This window comes from Pomacea canaliculata, linkage group LG7 (assembly GCF_003073045.1).
Source record: "Pomacea canaliculata isolate SZHN2017 linkage group LG7, ASM307304v1, whole genome shotgun sequence".
In the NCBI taxonomy this organism is placed as follows: domain Eukaryota; kingdom Metazoa; phylum Mollusca; class Gastropoda; order Architaenioglossa; family Ampullariidae; genus Pomacea; species Pomacea canaliculata.
Genome location: NC_037596.1, coordinates 29400561 through 29415335, shown reverse-complemented (window position 1 = coordinate 29415335; position 14775 = coordinate 29400561). Strand labels below are relative to the sequence as shown.

Sequence of the window (14775 nt, the reverse complement as noted above, 5' to 3'; positions counted from 1 at the left end):
GAGGAGGAGTAATAGTAGTACTACTACTAATACAGCGCTTTCCTCTCCATCAAAGACAGTGCAAGGAAAAGCATAAAAAACAAAGGACAGCAAAGTACACGTGGATTCATGGACAAGTTTATGAATTATGAAGTCAACAGAGGAGAGCTTTTGTTACAGACCAGACAAGACTTTAAATTTCCTCAAGGAATGTCACCTTGTTTTTAACATATTATTGCACACACACACACACACACTTATTTTTGAAACACCATTCGTCGACACTTGGTTCTAAAACAAGACTTATTTGAAACACAGTTTGAACATTTCAGTATTATTTTTAATATTTTTATATCTATCAAATCTTTTCTCATTATTTTTTTTTCAAAAACATAATATTCCTTAGAAGCAATTTATGATTCAATGGCTACGCTGTGCGTAGGTAAGCGTGGCTATATGTAATGGCGTTAAGCTTACACACCTGACAGAACTCACTAAAACACCGTTTCTTGCTGACAAATCAACCATCTTTCATATAACAACATAGCTGTCTCAAACCAAGATATATATTTAACGGCAAGCCCTTTGTCTTTCATCCTCTTCGCATTCAACACGTGCAATATGTTCTCTCACGCTCTGTGGTGTCCCAAATGACATCATACAGGTGACCCGCGCTTGACCTCAAGAACCGATATCATGATCCCAACTTAACCTCCATTACCTGTGTTAAATAAACAGACTTCAATGGTCTGTGTAAAACACAGTCTTCTAAGTACCTGGGATTTCTGCTTTATGGAGTGATTTATTGAATAGCGAGAGCTGAACCCATGAGAGCCAACCTTTATTGTACTGGTGACAAGTATTGAGAAGGGAGAATATAGATATACTATAATATCTTTACATTACAAATTAAATATTAACACATTAACATTAGTCTACAAACTGAAGTGGAGCAGGAACCAGGGATCAAAGTGGACAGCCACCCCTGTCAAAAGCGATACCGAGGGAAGAAGAAAACTTTTTTTTATAACATCATCCAGTCGATTTAATGCTTGAGATGTGATTCTTTACAAGGTGCAAAAAAGATAGAAGAGAGAGAATATATAGATAGATATAAATGGAAGATGTGCTGTTGAGAATGTGGGCAGGGGAGATGGTAATAACTTTCCTGGCTATGGCTGAGTGACCTGCCAGGGAGATGCTCATAATTCGTTATGATCTGTCACCTTTTGCTGTTGTCGTCGCGCATGCTCCGGTCATCCTGGGGGCACGCGATATCACACTTCCCTCCCTCAGCAGTTTACAATTTTTTTCAATTATTCTCCATATCCTTTCAATGCTATACTAACCAGAATGGATTCTTTTAAATTCTCATTTGATATATTGGAGAGTAAAAACATTTCGATGTCACCAATTTGTCGGTAACATTATAAAAGTAAATCCAAGTTTTCACGGGTCTTCTTCAGATTATATTTTAGTACAAAATGTACATATTATGTGCTAATTCGATGAAGTTTGGAACTGTAAGTAAACGCATCAGTTGACTTGCTCGACTATTTCCAATATTTATATAAACATGTAGAAAAGCCTCTCAGTATACATTGTCAAACCTTTCAATCATGTTGTTGTGCACGCCTCATGGCAAACTAAACTTTATAAATTAGTTTGACTTTGCCGAAATTACTAAGGTTCAGCAACCTTGCAGATGGCTGATGCCAGTCATCATATTTTCAACATGAGGAGTTGCATTAACAGAGCTCACATTAAACTCTTTGCTTTTGAAACCAGCTGTCTGTTTTCTTTCTGTACAGCGCTTTGAGCCTGGCTTTGATTGTGGGAAAAGGTGAAATACAAGTCAACTTTATTATGTTTATTATAAAATAATTTCCGCCACGTTAGCATTCACAGTGGTTGATCCTGTCACACACACAGATTGAGAGAGAGGGAAATACAGAGAAAAAGAAAGACCCAGAGAGAGCCAGAGAGAGAAAAAAGATTTTTAAAACAAACATGATATTTCAATCAAAAAGAATGAAACAACAGAAGAAAGTGAAGAGATATTAATGGAAAATGTACGAAGGGTTACAAAGCTCAAGAGCATTCAGTCAAGGTTCCATCTTAACCCCACGCCTCTAAAACACACAACAAAATGTTTGTATTTGTGTTCGAAAATTTTACTTTTATTTATCGCTTCCAGCAGCTTGTTAACACTCCGTCGAATCCGGTGTTTTATTTACGGTCATTGTCATCGAAGAGCTGTCAACACAGAAACATAATCAAATATTAACATTCCTTAGTATTGTACCCTCTGCATGCATTCTGAACTTTCTCTCTTACGCTTTCTCTTCCAATCATCTCATATTATCTGTCTGTTTGTCTGTCAGCCAGTCAATCTGTATCTCTGTGTGTCGTTTTTATGTCTGCCTGTCTCTCCATACTGATTCTATTACCAGAAAATAATTCTCCATGTATTCCGCAAGTGTGAGTCGGCCGTCCTCTGAAAACATAAATATACAGCCTTATATTATATATCATTTATTTTATATAATAGTATATATATATATATAACATTTTAGATATTTACACATTTTTTTGGAGGGGCATGTCTCTCCGAATTCTTACTGATTTTGACGATTTTATAAGTTAATTTTGAGTTTGGAGTCTGACTGATGGGATTTTAGTGATTGTCATTGACTGTATTTTGTTACTAGGACAATAACATTTTATTTCCTTTTTATGGTTTCAGATTGTCTGTTGACTTACAGTCTTTTCTTCGATCAAATAATTTTTATGTGTTAAGTTTCTTTTTTATGCACGTCTAGAATGACATTAACCTTGTGAAGTATTGCACGATACAAATAAATTTTATTATTAGACACTGGAAAAATGTTGTATAAAATTGCGATTTTCCGTCATAGTTTTTCATTTGGCAGTTAAGCAATTGACACATCGATGAGGACAAAGAGGTAATTAAAAAAAATTGAGATGTGTTTGTAGCTTTAAAATAAGAGTTTATCATTACCATTCAATAAGTTTACACTTTGCGTCGTGAAAACTTAGCCTAAGATTTATATATATATAACTCACTGTTACTGTCCAGGCCATTGAAATAGAACAGAACAGCTGATTTATCCAACAAGCCATTCTCCTCCAAGTCCTTTGTGTCGAAGAATTTGAAAGCGCTCTCGACATCAAGAGGAGGCGACCCGGGAGTTAAGTCAGCGCCAAACTCTTCAAGAGTCAGCTGGTGATCGTCTGAAATAGTGATTTATATCTAGTGGGAAGCAAATATTTTATTTCTATAACTAGAGAAAACTTCTTGGATATATTCACCAAATTACTAGAAGAAAATAGTGTTCATTTCATTAGACATTCAAAACATGTTTAACTCATTGTGAAATTTTAACCCTTTATAATAATGACACTGACGTTGGTGCTGGGTGGGGTAAGGGTCTTGATGGTGACGATGGCGAAGATGACGACAATAAGGATAATGATGATTACCGTCCAAATCCATGTAGTTAAAAGCTTCCATTATTTCATGAAGCAAAATGACATTATCGTTGTTGATGTCGGTAGCGTGGAACAGCTTGGAGACGTAGTTGGCGTCATTGCTGGAAAAATATTGTCTGCTCTGATTAATAAAGTGCATCTTGAATACGATGACATGTTACTTGTGTGTGTAAATAATTTAACTTTAAAAAGTGCAGTTTCCAGTTGCTTGCAAGTATATGGCTTAAACAAATCAGATGAAAGGTTAAGCTGTAGATTCCTTGACTGATGATGTTCAACTAATCCTAGTCATAGCTGGCAACATTTTAGTTACTTTTTTTCTTCAAATTTAGCAATAATAGTCCTGGAAATAAATTGTCACTTACCCGAACACCACACCCAGAAGGACAAGAAAGATGACAAACTTCATTATGAAATATGCAGGTTGATCTGAAAAACTTTACTGTCAAGATAAGATACTAGCAAATCATGATCTGTTGTAAAAGTAGTTTTAGTTCAAAAAATTTTTTTCTTAATTTTCAAACCTGTTTAAAGTATTGCTTACCTATACAGAGGTACCTTAGTACTCTTAATAAATTAGGGTCGGATACCTATTTTTGACAATAAATATTGTAGTTTTAAAAATCATAATTAAAGCACATTGATTAAGGCAGACTATTCATAAATAATTTATATTTCACCTAGCAAATAAATCAATGAATCAATAGAAACATAATGATTTGGCTTTAGGAAATTATCTCTACTGAACTAATATAACCTGCTAAATGTTCTTAATCTTTCAAACAAGCAGCAGCATCTGTGTTTTGTTTATACGCGACAAAAAATTCCACAAAAACGAATTGGGTTCAGTATTGTGCGAGAACTGAGCGGACCTGTCACGTGACCATAATGTTTCTACTGGAGCAGACAACCCTGGCAGACATCCAGTGTGCAAACGTCGGGCACCGAAGTAATTTTTTCTCTTCTAAAGGAATCAAATGCAAAATGCGACGAATTTCGAAACTGTAAAGTGTCGAGGTTTGACTATGCCTGTGAAGTGTACAAACATTTGGTCTCCTGTACACGATTAAAATACATAACAAACAGATATTTTAATTACCAAATCCCTATTTCAACTTAAACTATTACTATTAAGGTTTAACTTGATGTTCTCACACTATTTGTCATATTAAGGTGTACTAACCGTTTGATGCAGAGGCTTGGAAGAATGCTTCTGTTGTGATGTGTGGTCAGTAGCCAGCAGGGTAAATATGTATACTCGCCTTCGAATAAACAACTCAATAAATCAGGATTAAGTCTGGGAAAAAAACATCTCCATTTTAACGTTTGACAGCTGGCCGGTGTCTGAACTTCAAATCCAGGACATAATCTTAGGATTTACTCGAAGCGTGAATAATATCATTTATAAAATATAAATAAAAGTTCTCAACACTTTTAATAAAAAATTAAACCTAGCATTATTTTTACCTTTATCAATTTCTACGTAAGATTGATTTATGAATTTCATACGAGGAAGTGTTTAGCAGCTTAGGGCACAGTCAGCTTGTGTGTGTGTGAGTGCGTGCGCGGTCAGGCAAGGGAGACAATGAGGCTCGTCGTCGCGCAGATGGCGCATTAAGGGACCTGAGCCCTGGCTACCCGTGTGTGAATGGCGCTCGTGACTGAGAGTGTTTAACGATCTTTCCCTTTGGTACAGATGTATGTAAGTAGAATGTAAGGTGATGATATCATGATACCATGCTTTAATTACGATATGATAATAATAACAAAGACTGTAATGAGAATTATTATTGTTGGTTCCAATTTTCCGTTGAAAAGACCCAGGACTACTAACTGAATAAAAATTTAATTTGAGTTCTGTCTTTGTAAATAAGTTTTGGGTATTAACATGTTGGAGAACTATTTTATATAAAAAAAATTCTAAATCACCAATGGACTAATTTGTAATTACATGCTATGAATTTTTAAACTGGCGATATAGTGAACGATTTAATTTCAGTTGAAATCATGTAGCTGATATTTGTTGGCTTACTGTCAAGGCGGATGATGTTTTCTGGAAACTCTATACAACGCAACTAAAACACACAACGCAGACCCATTATGATTTCTTATTTATTTCACGATACTCAAGTCTATGTGTTGTTATAGAATAATCAAATAAGAAGGGATGGGGTTGATAGGATGGTTAGGCTATGCTCTTTTGGCTGCGTTGATTTTTTTTAATATACCGGGTATTTTATAGGGTAGCAGGTTGTGGTGTTTGTCTGTGCGGAATGAAGTGAGAATTTTACTGAGTGTACTTTTAAAATGTGTTCTGTAGAAGTCGGGTTTCTTTCATTTATAATTTTTATTTTCTGCAAATTTGTTGTCTGTACCAGAGTTTTCACTGAACTCTTTTATTCCCTTCGTCACAAATAGACCAACTACTAAACAAAAATATATCAAAACAACTAATCATAACCTACAGCAAAGTCGTTAAAATAGTTTCAGAATAAAAGTTTATTTCAGACTTTCGCTTCCGACATGTGCAATTTATTCTATCATGCTCTGTGGAGTCGACATTTACAGTGTTCAGTGAGCTGTATCCAGCTTACACTCAAGCCGATTTGAGGTACGAGTTAACCCTCCATTGCCGTTCGTGTGTGTCCAGAGGTTTCCAATGAGAAAGAGAGGATTAAATCAAATCAAATCAAAATCAAAACAGACTTTATTGTCTGCCCAGGAGGACAGAAATTTGTCTTTGCTCACATACCCATACAGACATTTAACACACAGTTAGGAGTAAAAGTGAGGAGTAAAATAGTGTTGATTGCACCAGTCCATCAAGGCAGTGTATGTTTATCCTAACAACAAACCTTGGGTGACCAAGGGCCTAAAAGCACTGCTTAACAAAAAGAAACATTTGTTCATCATGGGCAGAAGCCCACGACAGAAGATTAGTACATAGAGAGGACCATGATGCTATCCGTTGGGTGGGCAGAGGCTCTACGAGCATACTAGTTAGTCCGCTTTCAGTAGTTTGCCGGTGGACCAACGAGTGTCGACGAGATTGAAACAGAGGTCGAGTTAGCTCTCGCCATAAACCCGATGTGTCAGAATGCGGCTCGTGGTTACATCTTGAGCTCGCTGGAGGGACCTGCCAGACGTCGAGTGTTGATGCTTCCGCATGACACAAGAGATACGCCGAGAAAGATCTTGGGTGTCCTAGTGGAGGCGTACGGCGAACGGAAAGATGTCGACATCAGTGCCACAGCAACGTGATGAGGTGGTCGACGAATACGCCGCGAAGCTCCAGAATTTAAGCAGGCGAGGTAGAAGGCGGCGCAGAGCGTCGAAGTGGCGGCGATTGACACCATCTCGGAGGACTGCAGCCCGACCGTCAGGGAAAGTGACTGCCCCCGTCGTCCGTAACAGGATGACAGGGAAATAAAGTGTAGCTGGCCTGACTGGAAAGTGTCCGACGGCGGAGGTTGTCATTTATGGCAGTTGAGTGATGGCGTTGCTCGACACCGGCAGTGAGGTAACGACGGTCACTGACGAGTGGGCACGAGGGCACATACAGGACTTACAGCTAAAACAAACTCAGGAGTGGCGGTGGTGGACATGTTTACGGCCAGCGTCTGAGGACGTTCCTATCCTGGTGGTCAAGGACCTGGTCGATGTGGTCACAAGTGAGCGCAGGAGGCGCGTGTCGCTTCTACTAGGGAAGAACGTCCTTGATCGGATAATGGACTCTACGCAGATGTGGCGCAGGCAGTACAGGCAGCCGTGCATGAAGCTCATCTTGAGAAGACATTGTCAACAAAAGGACTGGCTAGGGCCGCTGGCAACACGCCCGTTCCAGGATGCCAATGGGTCTGACGTCCACACCAGCCACTTTCCAGAGGTTAATGCAGACCACCATGCCGAACTTTTAATTTCAGTCCTTCTTGTGTACCTAGACGATCATTTGGTATACTCCAAGATAAAGGACATTCAACTGCGGAGCGCCATACTTCAGGATGACGACAGTGAAGAGGAAACGCCAGGGTGGTATGCTACTCTTCCAAACCATCACCACAGAACTCTTGTGACAATGCCTGTGGTGCCAGAAGTAACAGTGTCTGTGGTGTCAGATGACAGTACCAGAAATGACAGTCCCTATCGTGTCCGAACCGCGCAGATCGCAGCGACTTACCGCGAGACAGGCAACAAACTCGCACAAAGTGTAGGATGAAACAGTTCGTGCGACGCTATGCCATGGCAATATGAATACCATGGATATATTTTTTAGTTGCGGTGATCGGTGACACCGTAGATGACACGTACGCATTGATCAGTTGTTTATTTTGCTAATTGTTCATTTTTCTTCAACTTTACCGCGGCTGCGTCCAGAAAATGTCATTGACAAGAATGACACACAAGGTGATGGCTGACAATAGATGTCAGCACTCACTCTTCTTCAGTCTCTGTTTGATTCCTCCTGAGTCCTTGTGCCTTTATTTAGGATGGTGATGGCTGCTGGCACGAAGGACCTCTGGTAGGCAGCTTTCCTTATGCGTGGTACCTTATAGCGCCTGCCTGAGGGCAACAGCTGGAAGCTAGTGTGGAGAGGGTGTTTCAGGTCCGAAATGATGTTATGTGCCATCCTTCTGACTGCATGAAGGTACAAGTCAGAAAGTGGCAGCTGTGCTTGACCAATAATTTTATTTGCCTGGTGGATGATTCTGGCCAGCCTTGCCTTGTCTTTGACTAGTAGGTGACCATACCAGGCAGCGATGTTGAATGAGAGGATGCTCTCAACAAGAGACCTGTACACAGTCTCCAGCACCCCAGAGCTGACGTCGAAGCTGCGAAGTCTCCTCAGAAGGTACAGCCGTTGCTGGGCCTTTTTTGTACACTTGGTTCACGTGATCACTAAATGAGAGCCTCCCGTCGATCACTGTACCAAGGTACCTAAACACAGCAGCCCTCTGCACCTGCTGTCCCTTGATTTGGAGTGGTGGGGAGAGAGGGGTTGTGCCATCTCTTCCTTCGTAGGCTCTTCCAAAGGCCATCTCCTCCGTTTTGTCAACGTTCAGATCCAGAAAGCTGCGGTCAAACCACTCCTCCAGCTCCCCCACACATGCCAATAATAATAGCTCAAAAAGTAGAATATAGATAAAAGGCATCGTGTGAAAAGGAACAAAACGCAGATTATTCCAGTAAGGAGCCAACTGTTCTTTAAACAGTTGTTTTGTTTAACTATTATTCAAACTCCCTGCAGTGTACAGAATGATTGCAGCTGTCTCCCATTATACATGAAATGCACAGCACACGGTTTTGCTTCTCTCTTGTCTTCTTCTTCTTCATCCATACTCTTCGGTTATGTTTTCTTATAGTATCATCAGCTTTCTGACTCCTATATATTCAGTTTGTTCTTCTGTATGTTTGTTTGTTTGTTGTCATGCACAGTGCACTCGTTGATCTCACATGCACATGTTAATTTGTAGGTCCTCCCTATGCGATCCTACACTGTGATCGCTCGTCCAGGCTACCATGCATTATAGTCCTCAACGTGAATAACAGATAAATAAATTAAGATCAAGCTTCTCATAAGGAAAACCTTTGCTGTTTAAACTGTAGGTAACTTTGACAGGTAGCAGTGTGCTCAATGATAAATACAAAACAATCCAATGATGTATGTCAAAAAGTAATTAATAATCATTACCTGTGCATTCCATCAATATATTTTCCAAAAACGTTTCCGGTTATACATTTAAGTAAATTTACGAATTTTAAAAGTACATTAATCTCCAGAAGTTCTTATCACAATGATATCTTTGTACGTGCAGGCGTGAGGCAGGGGAGACAATGAGTCATGATGTAGCGAGAGTGACTAGTTGTCGGACTTGATCCCTCCCTAAACGTGCACACGTGTACTGTCATTTTCTTTGATGCATGCATACTTATTGAAGTTGTGAGAAGCTAATATTATGTGTCGTTTACTGCAATTTAGTCATGATGAGAATTTAGAAGACTTTTCTCTATGAGCTCTAACAAAAGGACAGTGAAATAATTAATGTTTGCATTCATGTATCACTCGCACAGACAAGAGAGCCAAACATACCATGCATTACATGTTTCAGACAGTAAAACTGCAGAAAATCCTTTTCTTCACACGATTTTATTTATAATTCATCAATGTTGTTTTTATACAAATGGTGTTATCATCATTATCTTCTTGCATCGCTGCGTCTTCTTTTATTATTAGCGCAGATTAAAAGCAACATGATAAAAGATTTTCGTTATCATGAGTAGCATTAGTCTGGTGTTAGTGTATTTTAATCCACTACCAGTTAAAAATAGCCACCATCGTTATTTCAAACATTATGAATTTTATTAGAAGCCTATGTCCTGTCTTGCCGTTAGTAGGATAGTTGCTCGTTTGGAGTAACACACCAGTTTCCTCCCTTGCCGGATGTGGTACTGCGAGCATGTTAATTCTCAGATGAGGTGTCAGATGAGGTGTCAATCTTTTCTTTGATACCACTGAGCAGCTGCAAGGCAAAAGTAATTTACAAAAGAGCAGCTTTATTAACTCTTACATTATTTGTCATGTTTGCTTACTCTCATTCACAAATCTGCATTCAAGTTTTCTATTACTAATTTATTAGAATTTATTTGACGAGATGATGCTGATGATGATGATGATGATGATGATGATGATGATGATGATGAGGAGAAGATAATGAAGCCAGAGAAGGAGGTGGATGATGAAGACGACGAGAGGAGGAGAAGAAGAAAGAAAAAAAAAGAGAAGAAGATGATGATGACAGTGACGAGGAGGAGAGTAAAGAAGATGATCAGCAGGAGGATGACGGTGATAGTGACAATGAAAGTCTATTTCAGTAAATGCAGTAAAGTTGTCTATATGATATTACCTGCAGATGGCTCTTTTTATATTCTTTAAATGAGATTTTCCCGTCATCTGAAAATTAAGTTCAGTTGTTTAAAAAGTGAAGCGTATCACATAAAACAATGTTAAAACTATGCACGCAGCATATTTTAAAGCGATTAAGGTAGACATTGGAAACACTAAAGGAAATAAAAATAACCACAAACTTTATTGTTCCGTAATAAAAGATCACATTTTCAAGAATTTTATCGCATGTAGGTATAAGGTGGAAATACTTTTAAAAACTTGGTGTTAAAGGTGTCACACTCACTGTTAGCGTCCATAGTGACGAAACTGAGAAGAACAGCTATCTTAGAGACCATTTGGTCAGCAGCGCCATCTTGTTTGTCGTAGAAGTCGAAGTAAGCCAGGAATTCTTTCAGGGACATCTCTCGTGGCTTACTAGCTAAGCCCTCGTCAAGCGTCACGTTTCCGTCGTCTGCGAAAGAGATTTGCAAAAACATTTCCGACAATTAAACGTGTGTATCTCTTCAGTCTAAATCAAATCCTCAAATTAACAAACTTTACTAACTTTTTTATTCTTATCAAAATATTAGGTGTTTACCAATGTACCCACTTATGTACGCGGAGTTTTGTGTGCTGTACAGTAGCCTTGATGGATTTAATAAGTAGAAATAGCCAAAATATGTGAATTAATAAACGCTAATCATTAGAAAAGGTGACAACGACGACAATTCCTTAAAATGATAATGATAATGATGATTACTGTTTGTGTCAATCTCATCAAAACGAGACAGCAGTTCCGGGAGCTGTATAAACCCATCTCTGTTTTCGTCAAGACCGTTGAAACTTTTTCTATCACTTTGGTTGTCGTCCCTAAAAATATAAATCAAAAGATTTAGTTGTAGTCTTAATTTAGTCATGCCTCAAATTGTAAATATATCAACAAGATGGTGCTGTTGGTGCTTGCTGTGGTGCCAGTGTGTGCGTGTGTGTGATTACTCTTACTTATTGCTTCAAACTCTATCTTGTGAAAAAAGGACGTGTGTTGGATTACATTTATCGACTTTCTTTAATATACTTCAAACATTACTCGTAACTGGTGATATTTACTTAAGTATAGACTCTTCTAAAAGACTGAAAGAAATCATTGCTTACCCAAGTACCGCAGCCAGAAGACAAATAAGAATGATAACCTTCATGATAAAATCTGACGGTTAGTCTGCCTGTCAACATAAAGAAATGCACATTCTCTCTGATATTTTTGGAATTATAAATTTTTATTAGTCTTGTTTTATGACTTCTCCTACATTTTGACTTCAGCGGGGTTTCCCTCAGATTATCTTCAGAAATATTTATTCGGATACTTGTTTAGTCAGAAAACTATTCAGAAAATACTGCTTTTAACTGTTTAATGGGCAAAGAAAAAGGTTGGTGTTTTTTACATAAAAAAATTAATCTTGCTGTTGCACTCGTGCCGTAATCGCCAATAATGACATGTAGATTGTATGTCTGTATGTTCTAAAGAAATTCTTCAACTGGTCAGCATTGCTTGGTTTACATAAACATTCTAATGAAGAAATAGCAGCTTGCCAGTTAAGTGAGCTTTGTAAAAACATAATAAAGGTTTTAGAGAAAGTTTCATATCCTACAATGTACTTACTGTTTGAAGCAAGTCAGTGGAATCAAGAACACTTGGGTTGTGAAGCGTGTAAGGTCGGTATCTAGAAGGACGATATATATACTTTGCTTCGTGACTAACAGATCAGTAAATCAAGACTAAGCTTGTGAGAAGGAAAACCTCTGCTAGCCGTTAATCTGGAAGTAGGTTTGACAGGTAAAGGAGTGCTGAACAATAAACACAAGACTATCCCATGATGTACGAGAAAACGCGGTGAGGGTTAATCATGATTATCTGGAAGTTAATCTGCGCGTGCTGTCAAGAAAATGTCCACCAACGTCTCCTAGTATTTATTTCTACAGTTGAGTTAATTTACGAATTCTTTACATTCATTGACCTACAGCAGCTCTAGTAACAATATACGTGTGTGTGTGTATTTGTTTGTATGTAATGCAGGGGAGAGAATAAGACATGTGGCCAGGGGCTAGTTGCCGGACTTGAAGACTAAAAGGAAAGAAAGCTACTAAAGAAACTGAGAGTGATAAGTTCAAGTATCACAACCCTGCAGGCTACTGTGTATCAAGCTATTGGTTCTTTTCATTTCCTTATAATTCTTTTAATTTTCCTCTAACCTAATGGCATATCTAATAATAACACCTAAAGAAATGTCACGATTTAATTAAAATCTGTTTGGTCAGACTTTGCTCAATGACTTGAAAGATTTATCCATTTATGTCAGCTTAGTACTAAGGAGCAATTTAGAGTGATCCAGACATTCCAAGATTACGTTTGGTAAGAATTAGATATTTCGTTAACATTTATCTAGAAAAAAAAGTTCTGTTTTAAGTACTCATTAAAAGAAGAAAAATAATAAAAGAAAAAAAATCACACACACATATTCTGTTACTGTCTCTCTCGCGCGCACACGTACACACACACACACAGAGACCTCTTTATAAGTAAATGTACTTGACGGCTCTGAGACTATATTTCTATTGCAAAATAAAGATTTTGTTTCATGAAAGTTCAAGAGAAGTTCTCCTTAATTGTGTAGTTTTATCCTTTTTACTATAATTAACTTTTCGCTCTAAAAAAATTTATTGTCTACGTGTGCGAAAATTGTATGAAAGTTAAATTTACCATTGTTTAAATATTTTCGAAACGATAATTTGATACACATTGACGTAGTTCGCTCCCTTAGGCAGAAGTCGACAATCTCACAAACCGCTAGGTATCAACACATTTTAAAATCGAAACACATGATTTTACAACAAGGTTGACTATAGACTATTGGAATGATTTTTAAAACTTTCAGACTCTTGCTCCTGATGTGTGTGATTTATTCTGTCGTGCCCATGTGGTGTCGACATTTACTGTCCTAAGAGGACTGTATCCAGACTAAGCTTAAGCCGAGTTGAGGGAAGAGTTGAGCCTCCACTGCTGTTACTACATGAACAAAACATTCCCATGACTCAGAGAAGAATAATACCTTAAGCACATAGAGTGTGAACATGGCATGTGATAAGGAACGCTAACCATGACAGAAGTTTAAATTAAATGATAAGAAATAAGAGAATGATATCTGTGTTTCTGATTGCATCAGATGAGTATCATAGGGCGAGACAAAGATTTTTATCATCGTTTAGAATAAGAAAAAGACATGGTGATAGTATATTCTGCTCCACCAGTCAAAGATCCAAATATTATACGTGGAAATGAGTCAGACCTTTTTTTGCGACTCCAACTGCTACTGAAAATAAGTGTCTGCCCGCAAAAATTTTCTCAGCAATATAAGTATTAATATTAACCTTGTCACAGACACTCGCATTCCAAAATTAAACGCCTGGACATTTGCACGATCTTTTCTACACAAGCAACTCTACCTCTTTTGTAGGCCTGTAATGATTTAACTAATAAAATCACACAAAAAAATGTAAAAAAAAATCCTAGTGAACATACATCAGTTAATCCTTACTATTATTAAAGATGTGTTATTTTAGTAATGATATATAATTCTAAAATCAGTCCTGAGAGAAAGTTCCTTTTCTTGATATTCAACTTAAGAATGATGTAAATTTCACCACAACACTGATTTTTTCCATATTCCACACTCACAGCTTAATTCGTAAACACACCACACAAACAAAACGCAACTGATGTCTCCACGTGGGGGCAGACGTTATACACTGAATGTCTCTGTCTCTGGGGACGAGCGACCTCATATACAGTTTGGTCTTGTGAATAAAATGTAGAATAATCCTGTAGGTATCCCACAGGTTTTTATTAACAATTCATTCATGTTGTTGTTACTCATCTTATTATGGAAATGTTACTATCATTATTTGCTTACATACCTGCGTTATCTTTAATCATTCGCACGCTTATCAAAAGAAACATAGTCAAAGGTTTCCATTACCACGAGTAGCATGAGTCTGATGTTAGTGTATGTCAATCAACGTCATCAGAGCACATAATAATAATAATAATAAAAAGAAACCACCATCATTGATTTCAAACATTTTTAATTTTATTAGAAGCCTGTGTCACGTGTCTTGCCATTATTTAGACTTAGTTGTTAGCTCATGTTAAAACTGCTTAACAAAAAACCAATATTTTTTAGGATTTTTCATTATCGCTTCCTACGTTTTATTGATTTTATGCATAGATGCTGTGCAGCTGTGGCCACAGTGCAGTGTCTACGTGAGCTTGTGTGTGTGCCTGGCAAGGGAGACAATGAGCCGTGTCGGAGCGCAGATGGCGGATTAACGGACTTGATCACCGTGCG

The 14775-nt window shown here is 37.9% G+C and overlaps 3 protein-coding genes across 4 annotated transcripts in view; all 3 read right to left on the bottom strand.

The window, feature by feature from the left end:
• The window catches only part of LOC112569335, a 94198-nt gene that overhangs the window by 25315 nt on the left and 54108 nt on the right, over window positions 1–14775 (bottom strand). The window lies entirely within an intron of this gene.
• On the bottom strand, window positions 2167–4694 carry LOC112569374. The gene is made up of 6 exons (XM_025247172.1): window positions 4676–4694; window positions 3858–3934; window positions 3484–3593; window positions 3067–3234; window positions 2430–2476; window positions 2167–2235 (listed from the first exon to the last, which is right to left on the bottom strand). The coding sequence occupies exons 2-6, from the start codon at window positions 3899–3901 to the stop codon at window positions 2209–2211; spliced, it is 396 nt and encodes a 131-aa protein (XP_025102957.1). The 5' UTR covers window positions 3902–3934; window positions 4676–4694; the 3' UTR covers window positions 2167–2208.
• LOC112569347 lies at window positions 9622–12100 on the bottom strand. Its single transcript, XM_025247135.1, has 6 exons — window positions 12033–12100; window positions 11528–11595; window positions 11136–11245; window positions 10680–10847; window positions 10395–10441; window positions 9622–10010 (listed from the first exon to the last, which is right to left on the bottom strand). The coding sequence occupies exons 2-6, from the start codon at window positions 11569–11571 to the stop codon at window positions 9951–9953; spliced, it is 429 nt and encodes a 142-aa protein (XP_025102920.1). The 5' UTR covers window positions 11572–11595; window positions 12033–12100; the 3' UTR covers window positions 9622–9950.

Excerpts from the sequence above, each read along its gene's own strand:
- LOC112569347 (XM_025247135.1), bottom strand. The coding sequence starts at position 11,571 with ATGAAGGTTATCATTCTTATTTGTCTTCTGGCTGCGGTACTTGG. Across the intron at positions 10,848-11,135 it reads TGATGAGATTGACACAAACA|ACGACGGAAACGTGACGCTT; the intron begins GTAATCATCATT and ends TCTCTTTCGCAG. Across the intron at positions 10,011-10,394 it reads ATAAAAAGAGCCATCTGCAG|CTGCTCAGTGGTATCAAAGA; the intron begins GTAATATCATAT and ends TTTGCCTTGCAG.
- LOC112569374 (XM_025247172.1), bottom strand. The coding sequence starts at position 3,901 with ATGAAGTTTGTCATCTTTCTTGTCCTTCTGGGTGTGGTGTTCGG. Across the intron at positions 2,477-3,066 it reads CAATGGCCTGGACAGTAACA|AGGACGGCCGACTCACACTT; the intron begins GTGAGTTATATA and ends TTATGTTTTCAG. Across the intron at positions 2,236-2,429 it reads ACATGGAGAATTATTTTCTG|CTCTTCGATGACAATGACCG; the intron begins GTAATAGAATCA and ends CTGTGTTGACAG.